This window comes from Euprymna scolopes, chromosome 13 (assembly GCF_053919585.1).
Source record: "Euprymna scolopes isolate OS-2025 chromosome 13, ASM5391958v1, whole genome shotgun sequence".
Classification (NCBI taxonomy): domain Eukaryota; kingdom Metazoa; phylum Mollusca; class Cephalopoda; order Sepiida; family Sepiolidae; genus Euprymna; species Euprymna scolopes.
In genome coordinates, this window is record NC_136494.1 from 59,865,291 (window position 1) to 59,892,995 (window position 27,705).

At 31.7% G+C, this 27,705-nt stretch overlaps 1 protein-coding gene across 1 annotated transcript in view; it reads right to left on the reverse strand.

Annotated features, from left to right (window-relative positions):
* Positions 1–27,705, reverse strand: part of LOC145292271 (protein lev-9-like) — a 1,243,866-nt gene that overhangs the window by 476,325 nt on the left and 739,836 nt on the right. Inside the window, exons 7-8 of the mRNA XM_080138595.1 lie at positions 24,902–25,084; positions 7,809–7,835 (exon numbers count right to left, since the gene is read on the reverse strand). Of these exons, the coding sequence (XP_079994721.1) occupies positions 7,809–7,835; positions 24,902–25,084 (210 nt within the window). The remainder of the gene's footprint in view (positions 1–7,808; positions 7,836–24,901; positions 25,085–27,705) is intronic.

Sequence of the window (27,705 nt, forward strand, 5' to 3'; positions counted from 1 at the left end):
TTTGTGGTGAGGATTGAACGTTCAACATTCAGGAGATTGTCACTTAAAAACAATTACTTTTCTCTTGTTCCTATTGCATTAGTTGTCCATATAGAAATTTGATAGATTCGAGAGTTTTGCAAGTTACATCGGTAGAAGGTTGATTGGTCGAAAACTTTGGGAGAATAACAACGTAGATGAGAATAGTAGTCATGATTATCCAAATAAAATTATTAAAAAAGTTCTGTTCTTGTTAATGTATACAAGTATTATCTTTATAAGCTTTTCTTTTATGTGTAATTAGATTAATGACTTCAAAATGGCGGACTCATTGCTGGAAATGGAAAAAGACGCGCATCGTGTTATACATTCGAATGCTGATGTGCACTGTATGAGTTCACCTGTCAGTTTTATTTCATAATCTCATTACTCAACCACGTAAATTTTATATTCGACTTCATGCGGATATTTGAACTCCAGTTACACTCAAAGTTGATTGAACAACAACAACAATAAAAAGTGTTTATATTTTCGTATTATTTGGATTCATCGAATTACTTGTTTTCATTTTGAGTATAATTTTCACAACGTTTCGGTCGATGTAACCTTCGATCTTCTTGTGTCGTCTAACTCGGGAATGTTTCTGTCGAACTCGGGAATTTGGACGGAATTTCAAGCGGAACCCTTTATTTACTTCAGGGGGTAATATGTTCTTGTTCTGACAGACAAATTCCGTCGAAATTCCCAAGTTCGACAGAAAAATTTCCGAGTTCAACAAGATACACCTGACAAAGGTGGGAGGTTACATCGATGGAAACGTTGTGAAAATCACACTCAAGATGAGAAAAATAGTCCGATACATCCAAATAATACGAATAACCAATCCTCATCTAGAAAATTCAGAAATGTTTATATTTTGTTAAACAATAAAAATAAAAATAAAAAATAATCATGCTAAAATTGATACTAAGCCAGTTTCTTCTGAAGAAAAAAAACAATGGTTACGCATGATACATCGTTTTGTAAAGTTGAGTCATTTATTGCATAAAACAATGAGAGTAAAACATTAAATTCATATTCCAAATGAAAGAAACAACTTTCTTATTTAATGACCATTTGCATGGGATCGACAGGTAAATTTAATTAATTTGCATATTTCTTTACAAAATGGATTCATTGTTCATTATTCTTGTTTTCTAATTCAGTGATTGTTTTGATTGTATACTTCTAATTTTATATGGTTGTTGGAAACTTAGAATTTTGGATAAAAAGAGTCTTTCCGGTGCTTTTTGATCAATTTACGTCTACGGATCGTGATAGTTGGTTACATTAATTTTTCCAGGGCAACGCCGAGGCATCGCTCTTCTTAATTATAAAATCATTCTGACAGGATAGTGTAAAATTTGTTTATATAAATAATATAATAAAAAATAATGATATATGATAATATGATAAAAAATACAAATAGATACATATTAATAATAATAATTCTATTAATAATGATGACACCATTTCAGATGGAAAAACTGATATATCCAATAATTTTATACTATTTAAAATATTTGTTCATGTAAATTGCCTTATTGTGTTTAAATCAAGCGTTGAGATAGATATTTACTCATCCCTCAATGTATTTCTGGTCGTTTCCGGTCAATTTACTAATCTGTCTATTTTACTTGGTTTCGTCTACTTTAATAGGAAAACATTGAGATACGGATCCCGGTATTTATTTATAAAAACCTTCTTACTATATACTGCTAGACATTATGTTTCATTTTTCCTTAGATATTTCTTTCAAAAAATGCCAAAATATGGTTTTAAGCAAAAAATACAAATAAATAAATAAATAAAATAAATAAATAAACAATAAATTATAACAATAACAACATTAAAACAGTATTTTAGATAAAAAAGTAACACGTCCATGAGGTTTATATTATTTAAAATGCCCTTTTTTTTAATTTAAATCTTTCTTCTGTGTTTAATTTACCCCTGCAAGATATAAATTAACACAGCTCATATTGCAATATGAATGCAAATTAAATTGTCATTGCATAGTTTGAAAATATGCATGAAATTAAAAAAAAACACGGAGAAGAAAAGAGTCCACAAAATTGAGGAAAAGACGAAAGAAAAGAAAAAGAAATTAGCAAGTCTCAGCGCATGCGCGTGCCAGCACTATTTTACATTTATTTCTGTCTTCAAAAACATTGAACAAATATCCATTTAATTAGTTGTTTCGTCAGTTTGATTATAGAATTAGTTGCTGCGAAAACTTGTCTCCTAATTGCTAAGAATGCACATCAATGATTTATGAGACAAGACTAAATGAATGTATTCTCTATAGGATTCTCTTTTTTTTACATTTTACACGTCGCTCAAAAGCAACCGGCATCGGTGCAATTTAAATGTAAATTGGGCTCCCAATAGTTTTCCGATGGGTTATTTCGGACTGTCGCGTTTCATTTTAATAGCAGATATTTAAAACTTCTCCCCGTAGTTTTAGACATTCCGCAGGACAAAGATGAAGAAAGAACAAAATGTCCTTAGAGGAAAAGGCAAACAATGCGCGAGAGAAGAACAATGTGAGAAAGGAAGAGAAAGAGGAAAAGAGAGCAAATGAATACACACAATAAATAATGTTTAAAAAAAGAATCAAGAACAGCACAAAAAATGGTGCGTAGCGTTAATGGTGAGGAGAGGGAAAACGAGTAATAGAAAAAGTGGAAGAGAAAATGAAATAGAATAGGCGTCCGAATTAATATATAACTTCAAAGGCCTCATGAAAGGTTAGTGACAAATATATACATGTATGCATAAATACACACACACACACACACACACACACACACACACACACACACACACACACACACACACACACACACACACACACAGAGTCCACTGATTAGTTGCAGATGAAACGAAAAACCAACTGTGAATTAACACCCACCCACGCACATATCTCTCTTATATATATATATATATATATATATATATATATATATATATATATATATATATATATATATATGAGTGGAGTCACCACCAATTGTTATGTTTTTATACTTATTTTAATTTTTGATATTTTCATTTTTAAAAATCATCGAAATAATTTTTTGAAATAGTTTAACGCATTTCGGACGTGATATTCGATTGGAATCGTGACGAAACATAAAAATGTTTGAACGTTGACCGATCTGCGTACACTCCTTACAGTTAATATATATATATTAACTGTAAGTAGTGTATATATATATATATATATATATATATATATATATATATATACATATATATATATATTTATACGTCCAAAGGGCTATTAAGATATGAGCCCATTCGACCGATATACAGACCAGCATTTTTTATCTACCCGACTGACTAAACTGTTCAGAATATGACTATTTTACAGACATACATACCTTATGGTATGCCTGTCTGTAAAATAAGATTATATAACAGGTCCATGTATGGACCTGTTATATAATCTTATGTAACCACCTTATATTTTTTTTGTTTTTATTACTTATATGCTTATATTTTGTTTCATCTTTATTTCTCTATCTACTATCCTTTATTAGGATTATATTATTATATTTTCCCCATTATCGTATTTTTGTCGATACTTTTAACCATTTGCTACACTCATTTGCCTTAAAGCACCTCATGCATTATTAGAAGTTCACTCTATTTTAATCAGCCTCATCGATCCTTTATAGCCTCAGCAACCCCACAGTCATATAGCTACCATATCATATCTCTGCTTGTTTGTTTTCTCCTTCATCATTTATGTGTTCTATTTCATTTCATTAAAAACAAAATTCTATCTTAATGTATTCTAAGTTATATGTCGCATTTTCACATATTTGTAACCTGGTTGGTTCCCTTCTTTTCTGGCGAAAAACATTAGGTTTCGAAATGCCTTGCTATAAAAAAAAGCGTATTAAACTCCTCTTTCCATGCGATTTTTTTCTTTCTTGAGATGAAAAATGAATTCATATATGCCATATATTTATTTAATTTTGTTGTAATTTTTGTGTTATGATTCACCCCTAAATGTGTCATTACAAGTCTCTATATAAAGAAGCTATGTAAATTTGTAAAATCCATGTATTATATTAATACTTATACATGTATATTTTAAAATATGTTTCTGTTTACTAAAGTTATAAATGGCCACATGTTTCGATATGGATTGGCGGATTATGTCGTTTTGAGTTCGATCTTTGCCAAAAATATTTGATTTTCTATAGACTTTAGCTTCAACGTGTTTCCAGTACTTCCCGCTCCCTTTCTGGATTGTACTTTCTGTCTATGGACAGATTTTCACGAATATTTTAAGTGGTACCAACTGAGGCTCGTGCTACCGTATTCTTCTTCTTCTTCTTCTTCTTCTTCTTCTTCTTATTATTATTATTATTATTATTATTATTATTATTATTATTATTTTAGCAGGACACGTGGAAATTCCACGAAATGAGAAATATTTTTCATCAACAATTATGTTTTGATAAAGCTGATAATTTTCTGGATAGCACAAAAAACGTTTTTTTTTTCGACAGAATATCCAATAACCCCACGGCAAATATGAGTTTATTAACATTTTTATGAAAACAGTACCCAATGTATTTTAAATAACTTAATAGTATGGTGGTGGTTTTCATTCTAAGGGATGGTCAAGATGATAACGGTCGAAAATAATAAGCGTATTAGTATATAGATTATTATTCCTTGCTTATTAATATATTTCACCAAAACAATAATCGGTAATATCTTATCGACAATAAGACGTTTTGCTTTCCAGTGTCTAATTGACAGCAGATCTCCCCAGATTTCTATCATTTAGTGCCTCTTTCGATACCCATCGCGAGTCATTTTGCATTATTGCAACAGTCGTTTACTATTAAATTATTTTTGGCAACGATCATTGGCCTTCTATTGAGATCAGTTGCAATGAGCTCTACAACTTTCCAGTGTTTAATGAACAATTCCCGTGGCCTCGTCCTAGTTTGTGGTCTCCACCTTCGGCCTTTCCATCCTCGTTGACCTTTTATTCATATTGCTATATAAAAGATATAATTGTTTTATTGTCTTCATCGCCTCATATATCCTACGTTATGATCAAGTGTAACCCAGCTTGATCAATAAGCTACACATACGTAAAGATGGGTAAAATGAAGACCTGCAAGCTTACTTTTATTACTTTCAAAATAAGCATTTATTTTTCACACGTAATGGTTCGATTAAAAATATTGTGCGTAACACAAATGGCACGTGCAGAGATACTGAACTTATCATGTTTTTATGAATCTTTGTTCACGACAATATTAATGAAGCGTATTTAGAAAGAGTATCCACACGATGAGAAGTTAATAATGCAACAAAATTTGCACAAACTCCGAATACTCTTGCTTTGCCATTGCAAAAAAAAAAACATGTGTCAAAATTGAAAACCAACACCAACTAGAAATAAAATATCAAACTGCTTATCACAGTTTCAAATAAACGGTTGGATTTCGCATTTTAACGTGAAATCACTCGATCAAATAAACAAAATGACCATATGTGACGGAACGTATGCTCACCAATTAATATATATATATATATATATATATATATATATGTATATATATATATATATATATATGTAGATAAATTCATGAGAACCAATCTAATTATATTTAAATAAAATAAAATATTAAATAACACGTTTCACGCCATTGTTTGCTGCGAGACTGTTACTGTTTACAGAAGCGCGTTTGAACCAAAGTGAAACACATATCTGATGAAAAGATCTCTCTCGAAATATTATAGAACACGGATATTCTATCAGACTAGCTGACGCGGGTAATCACAGTAGAAATATAAATAAAATGTGCGTATGAAATATATAAATGTATATACATATATTTATAGTTGCATCACTAAATCTATTCTTCATCTGCTTCAGTTTGTGCCTTTACGTTACCTCTGCATTGTACTGCCTTTTACTTATTACATTTAACTATATACTATATAATGCTTCAAGAAAGGACATTCACCTCTTTTATATATGTACGTATATATATACATATATATACATATATATACATATATATACATATATACATATATATATACATATATACACATATATATACACATATATATGCACATATATACACATATATATATATATATACATATATACACATATATATACACATATATATGCACATATATACACATATATATACACACATATATACATATATATACATATATATAATATATATACATATACATATACATATACATATATATATACGTACATATATAGATACATATACAGATATATACATATATATACATACATATATACATAAATATACATATATATATGCATATATATACATACATATATACATAAATATACATATATATATATACATATATATACATATATACATACATGCATATATATACATATATATACATACATACATACATACATATATATATATACATACATATATACATACATATATACATACATACATATATACATACATACATATATATACATATATATATATATATATATATATATATATATATATATATATATATATATGAAAATTTAGAATTCAATTCAGGGAATTAAAAAAATGACGACAAATTTATTATGCGACAAGGAATACAAAAAATTAGTTTTTTTTCTTTTATCCATGCATTTTAAATAACATGCTCGTCTTAGAGGAAATATTTGTAGCAAAATATTACAAATCGATGAATTAAGGAAAAAACGGTAAATGTTTGTATCCATTGTCATATATTAAATTTGTCATTATCTTTGTAGTTTTCTGAAGTTAATTTTAAATTTTCATGTATACTATTGCTCTGGCTTTTATTTGATTGGAATTGTCATATGAATATTGGTAGAAATTTATCTGATTGGAATTGTCATATAAATATTGATAGCAGTTTATCTGATTGGAATGGTGATATAAATATTGATAGGATTTTATCTGATTGGAATTATTATATAAATATTGATAGAAGTTTATCTGATTGGAATTGTCATATAAATATCGATAGGTTTTTATCTGATTAGAATTGTCATATAAATATCGATACTAATATTTCTATGGACGTTTACTTTACGGTATTATAAATCTATCATTTAAGGGTATTTACAAAATTCAGTCACTTTATTTATATACATATATATATATATATATATATATATATGCATATTTTAATATATATATATATATTTATATATATATATATATATATATATATATATAGATATTATTCGAAATCGATTTTATGAGTCACAACGGATATTCTGGGTATCAAATGCGACCGATCATTTAACCGCTGTTCGATTTAGGGTCGTTGATTGAAATTAGCTCAACCTAATTAATTGATTGAAATTAGCTCAACATAATTAACTAGGCAAGCGTTTCAGAGATAGAGGAGAATTTTAATAGAACACTAGTATATCTACGTATCTCATATAGAGATCATGTGTTAACTCAGGAAAGAGCCCTTTCCTGTCTGTTCATTTATAGTGATAAAATGAATATATATGTGTGTGTGAGGGGGTTGTAAGTGTGTATCTGGGTTTGTAGGTGTGAGAGAAAGAGAGTGCATTTAGATATAGAGGCAAGAAGCATTTTATAGAGTTCAACTAACAGATAAAACGTTACTTTCTATTGTTTACTATTTTGATCTTATTAAATGTCAAAGATGTTAGGTTTTACTTGGTAATAGTAAGCATATTCACAGAAGCAATGCGGAAAAGGTTGGGAGAAAGATGCAGATCTCGGGCCTGTACTCACGTGGTGGATGGGAAGTTTTGTCCGCCTCTGAAATTTAAGAAAAACAACCAACATTATTTTCATATCACAGGTAGTTTATCAATGCTCGCATTCTCATCTTTCCCCCTTTTCCCTGTATTTTTTTCTTGCTCTGTTAGGAAACAGTAGGAAAAAGAAAGGTGAAGATTTAGTATCTATAGCTATGAACCTATAAATATATCCCCACTGAGACATGAAGTTATTCCCTAAGAATATCAATCAAGTCTTAAAAAGATGTCTTTTATACAAGACAGTTCTTAGAAATGGTCTTCGATTACAATTTCACCAGTTCCAACCAGACGCCCATTTCTAAGAAAAACGCAAGAAAAATGCCGGTAAAATCATTATTTCTCATCCTGTGTATGGGAATGACTTGGGAATCTAGTAACGGATGATTTCTTCCATCCTTTACAGTCCATTTCTCACAGAAGAGACGCCGCTAGTCTTTCTCTACTCTATTGTTATTTTCATGAAAACTGGAAAACTAAGCTCTAATCTCTGCATATTTAAAGCCAGAACTCGTCTAAGTACCATCAATATAAGGAACATATTTTCTTCCTCTGTCTACCTATAAACAAAGAAAAGTTTAATTCCCAAAACCTCACTTTTCAGGAATACATTGTTACGGGGCTGCTTTATTTGTGACTACAACAAGTCTGTCTGTGTGTTTGTTTTTCACGAACTTCTCAATTTTTTTTAAGGTTCATGCTCTCATATTTTTTTAAACTACATCACTCAGGATACATGGATATGCATATTTCATTCTGATCACATTACTTGCACGAAAAAGAAAATATGCTTATCTTAATTTATTTCATTTATAGCTTGAAATTTATAATTTAAAAAAAAATTCAATAGAGATTTTAATTAGAGGTTTAGAGCTCGGAGCAAGGAATCGCATGTGTACTTAATGATTAACGGAAAACGGTCGGTGTGTATCGATCTAGTATACAAATTTACCGTAATGCATTTTAAACAAATTGACTTATTTACATCCCATCACGTTGAGTACATTTTGAACATCACCGCCAAATTTAATATTATGCGCAAAACATGATAATATAAAAAGAAATGTCGGGTTATAAGCTGGATGCAAAAGGACATGCGGTTCCTCATTCATCTTCGCCCGGTAGACGGCGACTGTTCTTGTTAATTTTTGATAGCTTGGAAGTTGAATACCAGACGACAACGTCATTTCCTACACTGAAGAGAACTAAAGTTTGAAACTTGTGTTTATAGGTTTAAAAATAATTATTGATTATATCATTAAAACAAAATATTATTGTTATAAGACCTCTTTAAGAAAAAAAAGTTGAGCTTTCTTTAGGGAATTAAGTATAAGAAGCCAACTTTAGCATAATATTATATTCCAACGACAGTTGGTTGGTTACTTTGTGAATGTTTACCGATTATGACCATTTATTAGGAATTTATTTAATTTCTCTCATTTTTCGTGCTAGTTTCTGACAACGTGGAGGGTGAACACTAAGCTACGAATACAAATGTTATTGTATGACTAGGTTCAAATCGGATTGTCAGTAATTATCCTCCCCTACATGCATGCAAGTTCGAAACATATGTATCTGCTGGTTTAAAAATAAATATTAATATTTATTAAAATATATTATGTTTATATATATATATATATATATATATATATATATATATATATAAACATAATATATTTTAAATACTATTAATATGTATTTTTAAACCAAATAATAAATATATTATGCATATATATATATATATATATATATATATATATGTATGATGAAAATAATGGAAATAGTATTCCGACAAAATAGAGAAAATAAAAAGGAACAAACCGTATTATGTGTTCATCAACGTTTCGTCTTTATTTCTATATATTTCATCCAGAGGAAATCTCGAAATAAAGGCGAAACGTTGATGAACACATAATACGGTTTGTTCCTTTTTATTTTCTCTCTCTCTCTCTCTCTCTCTCTATATATATATATATATATATATAAACATAATATATTTTAATATTATATAATATATTAATATTTATTTTTAAACCAGCAGACACATATGTTTCGAACTTACGTGTATGTAGGGGAGGATAATTAGCTTGTATATATGATTATATATGATTTTTAATTTATGCAAATTCCATATTTATTACGATCAATGGAAGATGTTTCTTAAACCAAAATCAAATAAAACAAAAGAATTTAAGATAATCGGTTTCGGCATCGGAAAATAGGCTCAAATTTTTCCAATTACGATACACCAAAAAGTTCCGATTTTTCCGATTCCAATTAATCGTCCGAACACTAATATATATATATATATATATATATATATATATATATATATATATATATATATATATATATATATATTATAATATACAGCTGAACGTCTGTGTGTGTGTCTGGTCAAGAAAGGCTCCTATATGGTTGACTATTATAGAAAACTGATCACATATAATGATAGAAGATGTACCGAGACACAGGAATGGGTATGTTTGATCTGGCATAATGATGATTTATTAAAATTGTGGGGTCTGTGTACGCGACTGGTCCACAAAGTATGGAAATAAAAAAATTAAAAATTAAAAAAATAAACGTTTACACTTGTTTTTGATATAGATGTACATAATAATACTTTGATAAGTATGTTTTAACTTAAATAGGGAGGGTATAATAAAATTGTGGGGTCTGCATTCACACCTAGCCTCCATAGAATGGAAATAAGCACAAACTTTAATAAAAAACTTTTCATATCTATCCGAGTAAGTATACTTTGAAAATTATGTTTTAGTTTGAGGAAAGATTATATAATAAAATTATGGGGTGTTCGTTCGCGCCTGACCGCCATAGAATGGAAATATGTCACAAAGTTTAACAAGGTTTTTTAATATAGATCCACAGAATATTGTGATAAGTGTTCCAGTGTGAACAAGTATGGCATAACAAATTATGGGATTTATCTATTTTATTTTTACTTTCATCATATTTTGCTTTGGTTTTGATATCCCCAAATTCGAAGCTATCTCTTTACAACACTTCCTTTTCATAACCTATCATACTTTCATAAATCAGAGTCCATTTTCTGTAGGCCGTTTTTAAACCCAGTCAACGACGGGTACTTTTACTAGTATATATATATATATATATATATACTAGATAGAAGCCAAGTCTTGCCCTATTGTACAACACGCTTAAACTTCATATTTTAATTCATGCAGATAACGTATGTATTATAAGATAATTAATCTTCTATTGATTATTATATATTACAAGGAATAATTCGCATTTTTTTTTTTAAACTAGCCGTGTCGGTACAAAAAACGTCGAGTCGAACATAAATCGAGTACACTCAACATCGTCTTACCATCAACGCTTACCCTTACTAAGGGTAAGCGTTGATGAGTAAAAGTTGGGTGAAACGATGGTTTAAATTATTACGAAATTACCAGGATTCGAACCTGAGACCTTCTGCTCCGTACTTGACGCGTTATCCATTGGGCCACAAGTCCTGTCCGTATGCCGGGATATGTTACCGCGACTGTATATATAAATTCCGTTGACATGGGCAGGTTACTTTTTCGACTATTGTACGAAACGGCTCACAAACACTTATTTCTGGCTTTTGTTCGTTACAAACCATATATAGATAAGAACAATCTAGGGACTCACACATTCAGGGGGGGGGGATTTTTCAATTCGGTGCATCCGTTCGAAAGTTTTATTGGTATGTATACACACATAAATAAATAAACATTTGGAATTTTATTAATCGTATAGATTAGAGAGCTAATAATGTATGTATTATCATATTGCACCCAATAAAAACTAGTGACCCACAGAGTTGGCTGAGCGTACAATACGCTTAAATATTACATTTTATTTCATGCAAATTTCATATTTGTTATTATAGAGCCATTTCTCTATTGATTATTATATTGTACCAAATATATAGTAATAATTTCAAAAGTTTGAAAATAACTAGGTTGTTGATGTGGATTTTAACGGAAGGAAAACACGCATTAGGTGTAAGAGAGATATATTAACCAAAAAGTTACCAGGATAAGATAAAGGGTACACAGAGCTTGCAATCCAGTGTAGTACAATCTTAGAAGCCATACGCGCTGCTCACTAGTAGTACTCCTGCTTACTACGATACTGTCGGTATTACGATACTTCCCATTAAGTGTTATCTCACAGTGTAATATATTACTGAAAGAGTCCACGAAGCAGGCACGTTTGCAATCAGATAAAATCACAACCAAAACTTTAAGCGCCTTAGTTATTATTACTATTTGAGCTATCGAGATATTGGTAAAAATGTTAAAAATTAAACGATTTTAACGTATGAATGTATATTTGCGCATACGCAGAAGTAACAGGTTAAGTCAACTGACGCCTGCAAAGTTCATGTTTTTTGTTTTCAAATTCTGATGTCGTAGTGAGTATTTTTATCGGCTGTAAACCAAATTAAATTTGTTCCACAGATCCAGATTCCTTATAAATCAGGTTTCAAGTCTGTAGAGAAAAAAAATAAGAGAGTAATTTAGTAGAGATCGTCCCACACACAACAACAGGGTCACTTTATATATGTATATATATATATATATATATATATATATATATATATATATATATATAAAGATAGAGAGAGAGAGAGAGAGAGAGAGAGAGAAAGGTATATATATATATATGTATGTATATGTGTATATACTTACATGTGTGTGTGCTAAAATTTTTGTCATCCTAAAACTACACAATTCTGTACAATGTAGAAAAAGCTTAATACTAAAATAAAACCACACATCCAATAAGAAACGATAAAAAATTAATTTATTAATTAAAATTCGTTTTTCAACGGAATATACAGATTAGTTACTCCTCGTGAAATCGCTCGCATATGCATGACTTCGTACATTAAGAAAAAATTTTAAATAGAAAATGTAGGTTTTTAACATCACCGTCAGTGCGACAAAAATAAATTTAACCTTATTTTTTAAACTGATAGTCATCTCATTTTTCCACCAAACTTCTTAATTTAATTGATCTCGCACTGTGTACTTAGCTCCAGACCTTCTTACATCACCGTGGTGTTTCATTTCTATGCCTTTTTTACAAGTACTTACACGGAATATGCTTCGATGAATTTACCGTACTTTTATCGTATTCCGAATAACCCAACAAGCAGCAAAAGCCGATTCTTTTACTGTAAACGTCCGTAGATAGCGAAACATTTCTTACGCTAATATCTTATTTTCTAGAACCGCCCTTAGTTTTCCTGATCGTACGAATATGCAGAAATTTAAATGTAATGTGAACGAATCCCAAGATTACCAACTCTCCATCATGTTTTTTTCGTAGTAATCTGATCCCTTACGATTCAATGGCAGTTTGACTTGTTTTAGGCGAAAAAAGTTAGATTTTTAAACTATGAATCGATATATTTCGTTGGTATAATGAGTAACTTTTACTGCTTGCTTCCGTATTTTAGAGAGTTTAAAAAATTGATTATTTTTTAACCCTTTCTTACCGAAGAAGAACCACTTTAAATGCAAAGACGCCCCTTGTGATTGGGAGCAAAACATAACTACCCTGTGTGTTAGAATACTCCACCGAAGACACTTTGAGCCTACCCTGAAGGTTAATACAAATGCTAGGGTAAGAACAGCCTGTTTTGGGGCAGGTGTTCGAGTCCCACATGAATATCTCTTGGTATGAAGACTCGGAATAAAAAAGCAAATAGAAAATACGACCGCGCGTGATGAGGAAATGCATTATGTTTAGAAAGAATTAACAGTGATATGTTACCATAACAACGAACATTGATAAAAGCAAAAATATATGAACGAACGATATAATCTTTAAGATAAACCCCAAAAAATCAGCTTCTTTTTCTGTGCGCGTTAATTTCAATTTCGAATGTCGGTAAGTAATAAAGCCATCAGGTTGACTTCACGGAATCGAAATAATAAGTGTATTTATCACCCAATAAAAGCAATATTATTTCCGCATTGTCGCATCATTTTTTACGGAAGTGTTGTTTTACAACCATTTCTTGTCATAATGTTTTCCTTGAATGAACTGTTGTTAGGAAACGGAAACAGATGCTCGCAGTTGCAAATAGCTGAAATTTGCAACCTTATATTCTGAGATGTGCCAATTGAAAATATCCGACATCACTTTTGTGGATCTAGAAGTAAAGTGTAATATCTGTTCTAATGCTGTCCTTCATTATTTTTATCTTTAGCCTGTAAAGCAGAAGTTTTTCTAGATAAACGAAATTGAAAAAAAGAAAATTGCCATAATTCAGATTTCCCAATGTTGGGAAGGTTTATTTTTCCCACATGAAAATATTGTGTCTAATATTATCATGAGGAGGCAAGTAAATAGAGATACGGTCTTCCAAATAAACGAGATTATATCTTATCAGAAAGAGAATGACGCACATTTCTAGGCCTAAAATTCGTGTGTTTTTTAAGTAAAAATCATTTGAATTAAAACGAATTTTATAGATAAATTTGAATTCACACATTTTTATATGAATTTATCATTTGACGAAATAGAGGAGATACGGTTATATTGTTAAATAGTGTTTAGAAGATCGATGGCATAAATTGAAATTATCTATATGTCTAAGGAAGTTTTCTTTTTAGGTCCATTTCCTTCTCTTAATGGTATTTGGTTTTTGTTAACATTTTTAACACTACGTTTGGTTTGCTGTATTTTGTTACCTTAAATAAGAATGACTAGAACCATAGGATTCTGACTGAGTCCCCAATGTGAACTATTAAAGGAGTTTACAACGCTTTCTTATTAACCGTATTTTATTAAATTGCGACTTTGGCAACTATCGGTTATTTTTAGTTCAACTTGGTGTGGCTATTCATCATAAAAAGACTAACACCTGAGCAATATTTGTAAATTGCAAATGATATGATCAATTTGCTGAGAGAACCATTTGATAAACGACTAATTTCACGAAATAGACATGTCAACTGGCCTACTCTTTCGTACTATTTAACATTATTAGATTACTTTGGGGGGGGGGGCTATGTAAAGTCCAATGTCTAGGCTGATAAACTAGACACAATAGACCATTTGGAAGACGATATTCGACGATTCGAAGCCTAATTGTCAAAATACAGCCACATTTATTGTATACAGTATGCGAAAGTGGAAATTTGGATTACGACATATACACGCGAGCCGCAGATCCATATGTTCAAAATTGTATTTGAATTATGGATACATAAACAATTTTTCGAATAAACAACATATTTTTTTATAAAATAATTCTCTGTGGTTTATTTTGATTTAAAGTTCGTAAAAACATTTGTTTTGTGCCATTTTTACTTGTTCTTTCTGGTGTATGTAGCCATACCAGGCCCAGTTTTATATTTTGTTTGATCCTGCTATAGTGTCCATTGATGTTATACGTAGAAATGACATAATGATTCTCACACAATTTTTACTTATGATATGTTTACAATAAAGAATTTGTTTTCATAGCGTATAAGTCGTAAGGCAAACTATGACCATAGGATTAAAAAAATGTACTCGCGTAAAACATAATCCGTAAGATATACCATCGAGTTTCCAAAAAGTCTGTAAATATCATTTACATGTCTTTCTGATCTCGGTTGTTGTCATATTATGGGAAGTTAGTGTAACACTTTGTTTGTATATCAAATATTTTTAACTGAAGAAATGTTTGGCATAATTAAATCTTGAGTACCTTTAACAAAAACTAGATTTATAATTTGCACGCATTTATAGACAGATAATGTATATAATAACAAGTATTGGCCATTTTTCGTTGAATTACATATTTCAAACTCCAATAGATGACTTTCTGGACATCAGCGTCAGCAGTTATAGTAAAGCTTGTGCGCTCTTATTGCCTTCTAATTTCTGCTTCGTAAACGGGACGATGGTAACAAGCAAGATATCGTTCATTCTGCTTCAATCTCCCAGATAACGTGGGTCCTGGATATGACCTTAAACTATATCCAGTGGTGAGGCTCCAGCTTGTGGGCTTTGGGGAGTGTGGAGCTACCCTTTAATTGCCATTGCTTCCAGGTCCACTCTGACCCGGAGTGGTAGTACCTGTTAGGGTCCCAACTATGGGTTAAATAGAATCCGACTTGAAAACAACAAATATATTCTATTGAAAGAGTTTTCTTTAAAATCTTTGGATTCGGCATTAAATAACCCGAAAAAGGTTGATAGGCCGTAAAACAAAAACAACCAACCAACAACTCAGATAATGTGAAAGCCCACTCTTTTCAAATAGTACGTGTCTCTCTTGCTTGCGTCACTATTTCTAATTATCCATTCAAATGGACAGCATAAACCGGAAGTAAAAGCAGTAGACACACATGATTATTATCACGTAAAGACTAATATTTGATACGTGTATAAAATATTGGTCGAAAATACTCCAAAGTGTTGAAGTTAGTAAAAGGGATAGGTTTTCATTTCCGTTTCTGAAATTTGGTTCTTTTAAATATATGCTTACAATCCGTATGAAAAATACTAATACGTTTAAGTTATTTAAGAAAGCTTATTGTGATTGCATTTCTAATGCATTTACTCGATATATGAGTGTAATGACTGCAAAATTGATGCAGATTATGACTCCTATTTTTAATATTAATACTCACCATTCGAATACCTAACGTTCTTTATACGCACATAGATAAACATCTATTACCCTGGTTATGATTACTTAAATTAGTTCTAACTTAACGAATGAAATATGTGTATTATAAAAACGTACTTATTGTTTAAGTAGGAGTTTATTGAAGGAAATATCAAGATCAGTTATAGTAAAAATATATGAAACATGTTTAAATAAATTAAATCAAAACTATTTAAACACATAAAAATTAAACCATTTGAAAAAAACATATGCATAAAATTGAATGAATCTATCATGCAAATACCGCTCTAATGCTAATATCAATACAACATCCGGTAAAAATACACAGTTATGTCCCTTCCGTAAAGCATAATAACTGAGAACTAAGCAAAATTTAGACTCAACAAATAATACATAAAAAAAACCCTAAAAAGTCAACAAAAATACACAACATTAACACAAAAAAATTAAATGTATAAAAATAAAAAGCAATACATATATTCAGTTACCTTAGCGAATTTATACCATTGTTAGTTCAACCAAGTATTATTTACATCAAGCTAACACACAATGGATACATGGGTACCATATGGCTATGCTTTAAAATAGGGTAATTAATGCTAAAATATTTAAAAAAAACTTGCACAAAACGTTTATTATATCATATTATTACCAAGGAAGGAGACAAAATAAACCATAATACGTGATCTTATTATGTCAATTAACAGTTTATTTTTCATCTAGTACTTCTTTCGATTTCCTTGTCATTTATAACCTTACGTTGCATTAAAAGTGCCTTATAAATGATCAGTTTTAGAAGCTTGAGCTTACATTTAATTACCTTTACAGCGTAAAACCCAGTGTGTATCTTTAGTTTTATTACATTAACAGAAATGAGTGAGCTGACTAACCCGTGGCAGGTCGCTCGTTGTAAATTATATATTATATATATATATATATATATATATATATATATATATATATATATATATATATATATATATAATATCTATATATATATGCCCAGTTTGTTAAATCCACGGTAGCTGATCAGCTGCTTGGTTCCCACCAGTTTTGGCAAATAACAAATAGGATCCTGAACAGAAGTGTGCGTTCTATCCCAACCATTATCAATGGACCAGAGGTCATCTCGTCAGCGTCAGACAAGGCCAAACTATTTGCAAAGAACTTTGCAGCTAATTCTACCCTATGCGACGAAGGCGATCAACTCCCCATATTTCCTCCTATAACACAGAACAAACTAGGTAACATACAAATATCCGTGCATGAGGTCGCCAAGCTAATCAAGAACCTAGATTCCAGTAAAGCAACTGACCCTGATGGCATCCCAATTATAGTGTTAAAAAAGCTTCAACCAGAACTTCCTCCCATACTTACGAAACTATTCAAGCGCTGCCTTAAGGAGCAGTGCTTTCCGACTCCCGGGAAGACCTCATCAGTTTGCCCTGTATTTAAGAATTCAGGTGATAAGTCATCTCCCTCTCAGTACAAACCAATAAGTCTCCTGTGTGTTATGAGTAAGTTGCTGGAATCCATATTAAATAGAGAAATAGTCAACCATCTCAGCAGGAATAACCTTCTTAGTGACACACAATATGGTTTCCGCTCTGCAAGATCTACAGCAGATGTGCTGACGGTTATATCCCACAGGATTAGTGAATCTCTTGACAAAGGCTTCCTTTCTAGGGCAATTGCTCTTGACATATCAAAGGCCTTCGACAAGGTATGGCATAAGGGTCTCCTTCACAAGATTTCCAGCTACGGTATAACTGGAAATGTTTTCTCAATCGTTAAATCATTTCTCTCCGATAGGCTCATAAGAGTAGTGGTAGATGGACAAAAATCGGAGGCCTGCAATATAAATGCTGGAGTCCCTCAGGGGTCAATCCTGGGCCCAACTCTCTTCCTGATCTACATCAATGACCTCCCTAAACAATACTTAAATCATTCGTTGACATCTATGCTGATGACACGACCATCTACGGCAACACATCAAAGGCTGTAAATGACAAAGTTCTCTCTGATTCTCTCTCCTCTGATCTTGAGCGCGTGGTTCAGTGGGGGAAGATGTGGCTGGTTACCTTTAATGCACCCAAAACCAAACTCCTATCCTTACATCATCAACGCTCTGATCCCCATCTGGCATCAATTGTGATGAATGGTTCTCGTCTGGGTGAGGCCCCGTGTTTTGACAAGCTTCTCGGTTTGACCTTTACTCCTGATCTGAAATGGAACACGTACATCAAGTCTGTTGCCAAGGTCGCTGGAAAGATGGTGGGATCCTTCTACCGCTCCAGAAGATATCTCACTACTGATGCAATTCTCTATCTATATAAAAGCCAAGTACGTCCAAGGATGGAATACTGTTGCCATATCTGGGCAGGAGCTGCTAAAAACAGCCTATCCTGCCTTGACAGAGTACAAAATAGACTTCGTGGCTTAGTGGGGGATGCCCTTTTCTCTACCCTGCAACCTCTCTCCCACAGAAGAGACGTTGCGAGCCTATCCTTGTTTTATCGCTATTTCCATGGCAGGTGCTCGTCTGAACTCCAATCTCTGGTCCCCCTCGCCAATCTTTCACGAAAAACACCCGTCTAGCTGAATCCACTGTGAAAAATTTCCCCCACTCTATATCTGTGCCTAAATCAAAACGCGGATTCCATAAAAAAAGCTTCTTTCTTAAAACTGCACGCCTGTGGAACTCTGTTCCGTCTGCCTGCTTCACTACCTGACTACAACTTGGATGTGTTCAAGTCCAACGTTAACAAATTCCTAATGAACCGCCCCCTTAAGTAAACACTTCATCAAATCTCCACACTAACGTAATGTACTTGCAATAACCCTTATCCCTGAGTGGCTTCCGGGCCTTGATAAGTGGTGATCACTGTGTAAAAAAAAAATATTATTTATTATATATATTATATATATTATATATTATATATATTATATATATATATTTCCAAACTGCAATTTTTTTTTCAAAAACTGCAAATTTAAGCTAAAATTAATTTAACTGTTTAAACAAACTATACCTCATTTGATTAGCCATTTATACTTCTATAATTTTACCTGGTCATATTTGTCTTTTAATTGAAATATTCTAGTGTTTACATCGATTAAAAAAAATAATTTCAAATTGAGGAGGCAGAAAGAAAGTCCGCACAATGAAAAATTGTTATTTAAATGTAAGTTTAGGACATTAATGCAGCACAAATACAACAGAAACACAATGAACTTGTTAATATTTAGTAGTATAGCCCTTCTACAATTTACCAGCCTGCAATCCTTTGGAAATTCCTTGAATTAGACTGCAGCAATACCCTGGGGAAAGCGCATCTCACCTTTCTTTAATTTTTGTCCAAAGTTCTTCCAAATTTGGAATTTTATCATTGCGTAGCTGTTGCTTGATGTGATGTCATACGTTTTGGATAGGCTTATGGTCTGGAGATTGTGTAGGCTAATCCAAACACGGAATATCATGCTCTTCCAGAAAACCCTTGACATTGCCAGCTGTGTGAATGGGAGCATTATCCTGTATGAAGATGGGATTATCATCCGTATTCCGACCAAAGTAGGGTAAAAAATGCCCAGTCAACATATTAATGTACTTGGTCGAATTAATACAACCTTGCAAGCGAACTATAGGCCCTGGACTATTTGTACTAATAATGCCCACCACCAAAACTGAACCTCCACCACCTTACAGCGTTGAAACTGAGCACCTAGGATTAAATTATTCATCTTTCCTTCGACGGACGTACTGTCTAGCCTATTACTTTCGTCGCTAAAAACACTTTTGACTAATATGAAGAGTCACGATCTTCATTGCATTTGACGAAGTTCAGACTGCGCTATCTGTTCTTTACAGAAATCATTGGCTTGCGTCTTGAACATATCCTCGCAAATTAAATTCCTTTAATCTGTTCTTGATAGTAGAAAGAGAGCACTTTTTAGCAAGATTGCACTGTTGTTGGATTTGAGGAGCCGTTCCAAATCTGTTTCTTAGGCTGGGAATATTGATAGCATTGTCTTCCCTGTTAGAAGTAACTCTAGTACGACTAGATTTAGGGGCATCACGAACACTGCCGGTGGTTTGGTGCTTTTGCACAGTCTTTCTTACCGTTTTCTCATCACATTTGAATCTGCGGCCGATTTCTCGATTGAATAAACCAGAAACGTGAAGATAAAGTATGGTATATGAACTAAATGTTACGTTGAATAACCTGGCACAACAAAGGTGCTTTGTTGCCCGTTGGTGGGTATTTTAAACTGATTTAAGGGCGATATTTTAAGTTAGTTTTAAGCGAATTTGTTGTTGCGGACTTTCTTTTTGCCTCCTCAATTTGAAGTTATTTTTTTAATTGACATGAACACAAGAATATTTCAATTAAAAATCAAATATGAAAACGTAAAATGATAGAGGAAAAAAAATGCGAATCAAATTAGATATAGATTTTTTTAAATAGTAACATGAAATTTTGCTTAAATTTGTAGTTTTTGAAAAACTTACAAGTGCAGACTTTCTTTTTGCTGGCATTCTATGTATATATGTATATATATGTATGTATGTATATATATATGTATATATATATTATATATTTGTGTGTGTATATGTGTATTGGGGTAGAGAGGGCTCCCGTAAGCCGTGGTAAAGGCAACCTTTCTAGGAGAAGCAAATCTCTGATTTAAAAAATCATAAAGCGGAAGACCAGTACCCGCATTAAGCTGGTCTGCAGTTTAATTTGTTGCTGGCTATCTTGCTCTTGCTTGTTGCTGGATCTCAACATTTTGAACCGAGAGAGAGACTTAGCTGTCGTACAAAGCTAAGACTCTTTAACATCATATTTGTATAGATACTCCCTCAGATATTTGGGCTCATGGATTTTAAATGTCTGAGGGAGTGGCACTAGTCTGACAAGACGTTGCAATCATCATCATATATATTATTTATATATATGTATTAATCAGCCACCAATAGCGTAATGGTTAGGAGCCTTGACTGTCGTACAGACGGTCGGGTTTCAATCCTGGCTTGAGGTAGTTGCCTGTCTAGCCGCACTGATGAGCTGTGAAACAGCGAAACAGTACTATATGGGGATGACAATATATTAATTATATATATATATTATTTATATATATGTATATATATATGTTTATATACATATTATATATATGCATACATATTATTTATATATATATATATATATATATAACGAGCGTTCTGTCACGAGTTAATCACCTCACTCATCACACACACATACATATATATATGCATGTGTGTGTATTTAGGCAGTATTCTTTAATTGAAATGTAACAGAAGTTCTAGGTTTGATTGTACCTTTTTTCATTTTTTATTTTCCTAATGATTTTTTGTGTCGAAATAATAAAATATTTTTTTTATGTATATCGAGAAAGATTTCGATTCTCTATCGACTCATATTCAAATAACAAAACAACTGAGCTAAAATTTCCGAATTGAGAATTTCAAAAAGCAGTCGAGTATGTGAACATGAAGTCGATTCTGCTATATATGCCGTTAAAAATACTAGTCGAAATTAATTTTTTGTGATTATATATGACTCTGTTAGAAAGTTGGTTAATTGAGCATGACAAAAAAATTCAAGATTTATGCAGTCTCAGTGTTTACGTGTTATGCCCAATGATACCTTTTTAATTTTAGCTTTTAAATGATTGCGCGAAAAGAAATTAAACTTTAATTAAAAAAAAAAAAAGCTTTAGATTTCTATTCGCGCAATCTTTAAAAGCGAAAAGTTAATAAGATATTTTTGGGCATAACCCGGAAACATATTACCAAAGACAAGTGTTAAAACGCTATCTTTTTAAATTAAAAATAAGATTTGTTAAAAATAAACCCAGTTTAAAAATTAATTTTGTAGAACGATTATATATATCTAAAAACATATTTTTTTCTTTCTATGCGCATCGCTAGTCTGTTTATATATACTCACTTTATTTTTGAACAGGTAATTAGAAACTGCAATCCATTTCCAAGTTGCCTGGTGTTAAACTGTTCATGTGTAGTCGCAATACTTTTTAACTTCTTAAATGTTTTATCTCCTTTGTATAATCTTTTCTTCAAACTGAACATCCGAAAATTTATAACATCTTATTATGTTTATTATTGAACGACATTCGACTGAAACCTTCTTTTCCTCATGAATTTTAATGCATTTATGTTGGGAAGATAGCATATTCTCAATGTTTCCTCTTTATTTGGTATCCTGTACCCATTCTTTAAAAGAATAATACTGGTAGCGTTGAATCTTATGCCATTACTTCAAACTCCGAATGGTATTAGACCATATATCACATATTGCACTCACGATGATGTTTCGACCCAATTGTACACTTAACAATTTAAAACTAAGAAACAGAAAATAAAATGCTAATCTTTTAATTAGATTCATAATTTATTTACCAAGATTCACTTTCCCATATTTGAGTGTTTTCGTTATAAAATTAAAAAAAAATATTAAACTTAAAACACACTACGCAAAATGCACATAACTTGTAGGCACATAAACTTGTCTATCCTAAACGTCCAATGATAATAATAATAATAATAATAATAATAATAATAATAATAAACATGATAATCGTGTGGAAGCTCCATGTGAGCCAATAATAATAATAATAATAATAATAATAATGATGATGATGATAATAATAATAATAAACACCATCATCATTGTCAAAAGTCCAGTGAGAAAAACTTTGTGCGGACCGGACAATTCTGAGGCACAATCTAATTACTGTCATTATGGCCACTTGACCATGATAGAAATTTAACGTTTCCTCAAAGGAACCTTTTTTTTTGTTTTATTTTCTGCTGCACATTTTTTCTGGAAATTATCTGGATATTAGAAGAGTTGTAGAAGATCCTAGATATAGAAATCAATTTCAGGTTGGTTATGTGTCCAAAACGTAACGTTCAGTGCAATGGTTTTTAGATTTCGTATAAAATAAAAACTTTTCTACTAGAATTTAGTGCAATAGTATTCATTATCATATGTTTTGTTTTTCATGTTAACAGTTATCAAGTTAATTTATATCGAAAATAGAAAAAATATCAATATATACCTATTAGAATGATTAAATGTTAAAGTATATATTCTGTATAAATAAATGCGGAAACAAATTTCTCAAATTTACAATAACTTTATGAATGGAATATTATTTAAAATTCTGTTTTAAACTAGTAAATCCAAATCCAGTTGGTATATATGGATTGACTAGAAAAATTCGTTCATTTTCTCAATGTCAACGTTTACAGCATTGTAAAGGCCGTTTTATATTTCTGTTTTTCAAATTCTGTATTTAATGTAGCTAGTATGTTAACGTGAGTGTGTAATCAACCGCTAAGCATAAAAGATTTTACCGAGTTGCTTATATGTCAGGAAGGAAAACCCTAACCAGATTACTACTGAATCTGATGTTTTCTAATTACAAAAGAAAGAAAAGAAAAACTACAGAAACCTGCATAAAAGTACGCCATGTGCATTCTGTTACAAAACGGGTGTTCCGGATATGGTTTGCTTGATAGTGAAAACGAAAACTTTCAGCGAGAGATGATCTGAACTATGGAAAATGATAGTTAAACAAGATTGTCGTTTGAAAACCAGATTTATCGCAAGTATTCTACAGAAGTCTAAATCGACTGTGGAAAATGAAATGAATTAATATCAACTTAAGAAAATAAAAAACGATATATATATATATATATATATTAGATAGATAGATAGATAGATAGATAGATACGCGCGAATACACTGGGGATAAGTCGATGCATTTAATTGGGAACATGTGAGTTTTAAAGTTGGAATTGCGATAGATGTCAGCAAGTGCAATGGAAATATCAAAGACGTTGTGATGGAAAGGTAAACATGATGGTGCGTGTAGGCGAACGAAATGATTTATTCTATGGGTCGAATAACCAACGATATAATATGATACTATTTCTGTAATGAACACCCAAATCCAAGAAAAGAAATAGCGAAATGCTTCCCACGTTACACGCATCGCGTCAAAGGCACAATGTTTTGTCTTCGGAAAACTGATATAAATCTTCAGATTTTAGTGATATTTCTGTAACATTCGTTGCTCCTTCTGTCCCAAGGCATCTACAATTGTTTTATTATCATTAACTGTTGGTATAGTTAATATATCAAGATTTTTACTTTCATTTCTCATGTATATTATATGTATGATATATATATATATATATATATATATATATATATATATGCTCTTAACACATCTATCTATGTGTGTGTGTGTTCTTCACTACACATTGTTCTGTGAAATATGTTTAATTTCAATCGATTAGCAATATGAAATTTGAATGGACCTTGCTCTTTTCGTTGTGTTCGAATGTTGCATTGTTTTTATTTACTTACTGTTACATGTCATCCGTGGGCCACTCCACGTTCCATCTCCTTTACACATCGCCCGCGCGTAGCCACTCGGCGTGTACGGTTCAAAGCACCTGTACATTAACTCTGTGCCGGCTGGAAATTTGATCTGTTGTTTTGGTGCGTTGTGATAAGCATGTGCCACGGTCGCCGGTTCACTGCACACAACTGCAAAAAAAAAAAAAAAGAAAAGAAAACATTTGATATCAGCTCAATCGACGAACAGAAAAATTGACATTTTAATTTTATCATCTAATAATCACAATTTAAGTATGTGTGTATATCAATAACAAGGAGTTAACATTTTATTTTTATTGATTTTTTTTTTACTTATATAGCGGTAAAAATCATTTATGTATTCATGAACATCGCAATAAAATATCATTTATTCATGCATACGTGGACATCGCGGTAAAAACAAGCACATATTCATGCCTTCAAGCGCATTGGATTAAAAAAGGTTTTATTAATGTAGATATGGTAAAAGGAAAAATATTTATGTTTACATTTTCATCGCAGTGAAAACATGATGTACAAACCACAAAGCACAACACTATTTCAATATACTGTAAAAACAAAATGCATAAGAATTCTACTTTTCTAAAAAAATTCAATTACTTGTTAAGTTTATGATAAGGATGTGTTAATTTGAAATTTTAAGACGACCATGACGTAACATGCATAGAAGCACTTCGTGGTAATGTGTTTTACAGATGGGGAGTTCTTTATAAAAAAACAAACAAACAAAACAAACACATTTATTCACGCCAAGGTCGTTTGATGTTACGCACACGAAGAAAAAATATTCCCATTTATAATAGAAGGGAAAGTTCTTGTGAAAGTAACGTTTCTCTTAGCGGCAGCTAACAGATATCTCCGTTGACAAAATTTAGGAAAGCAGAAATGTAACGAAAAATTTGGCATAAAATTATAAAACTAGTGCGAAATAATTTAGAATCGGAGCATTGTATCGGAATTAATATGACTAAAAAGCGTCTAATTTGTTTATGTTTTTTTTTGGTACTAGAATTACCCTCGGGATCACTAATACATGCACAGATCGATTTATATTTTCGTTAAATAAAAATGTTGCATTTACTCTCATAAATATTACCTCGGAACTTTGCATATACGTTGTCGTATCGTTATTTTGCTTTATTTACTTAACAAAAGTATAAATGGGATGCTAGCTTAATGTATGTAGACTACTTAAGGTGATAAAGACTGGCTATGCTAATTACATTTTGTAGCTAAGCCAAATGTATTACACACCTATTCACGATAATTTCTACACGATATAAAACATTGTGACGAAACTAGTAAAAGTATATCGAATATATATATATATATATATATATATATATTGACACATTGTTATCGTTTGTAAACGGTATGAATAATAAAAATAATTTAAAAAAATCACTCTGCTAGGTATTTCGAATAAGATCAATACACACTTTTAGACCTTGAGATATGCATACATTCTCTAAATTTATGATTTTCATTATAAACAGCAAAACAACATAAAGCAAACTGAACAAAACATTCGTACAACGATAAGATATCAACGACGGTTTCAAACTTTGGGGGACCTTATGTTCAGACAACGCAAGTGCAACAGTAACAACAATACCCAAACGTTCTATCTGCCTGACTCTCTTTCTCGTCAGTTCACATCCACCCGTTCTCTCTTCATCTAAACCGTAGATGCATAAATATACAAATTAGAAAAAATCGCAAAACTCTAGAGGAATACTCAACATAATCAAATCCTTCCTAGACAAGAGAAAAATCCAAGTTGTCTTCGATGGTTGTACATCTAAACAGCATAACAGTAAATAACGTGTGCCTTAGAGGTTGACCCTTCGACCATTTTTATTCCTGATATTTATAAATGTCTTCCCTGATAAAATTGTGCTTGAAATTGGTATATTTGCTGATAACACAATGCTCTATATAAGACATGACGGAAAAACGAATGTATACATATCCAAGGGAATAGCAGATACCTTACAAAACGACCTTAATTCTTTAGCAGAATGTGACTTTAAAAGGTTGATGACATTTAATGCTAGTAAAAGTAAGATTCGTTTCTTTTAGCATGTGAAATGCACCTCATCAACCAAAGATTTAAATGACAAATTACACTCTACTGGGACAAACTCCTCGACCTAACATGCACAGGTATATGAATTGGAACACGTGCATTGAGGACAATTCTTCTGTAAAGAACGTGGGCTCTTCCAATACACCGCCGTAAGCTCGCATATCTGTGCCTGTTATACAAGTACTTTAATGACATGTTCTCTGATAAGTTCATAGCACCCCCTCTCATGTATGTACTCCCACCCTATTCTCAGTCCCTATGTGTCGGAAAGTCTTCTTTTCTAATAGTTTCTTCTCTTCGGACTGACAGAATGTGTTATCCCATCCCTATTTCTCTATTCTTTGACTGTAAGTAACTGCAGAAGTTTAAATGTAATGAGAACAGGCATTTCGCTGTTCAACTCTCTACAACCCCCTGTTTAAAATGATCCGAAATAGTAGCCCCTTGCATTTAGATTTTTTGGATTCTTCGGACTACTATTCTTATCTTTAGTGTTATTTTCACAACGTTTTGGTCGACGTAACCTCCGACTTTCTTCAAGGTGTGTCTTGTCGAACTCAATAATTTTTCTGTCGAACTCGGGAATCCGCACTGAATTTCGAACGGAACCCTTTATTTAATCCACGGGGGTAACTTGATCTCGTCTCGTCAACCATGTCATTCGCAATTGTATTTTGAGTGC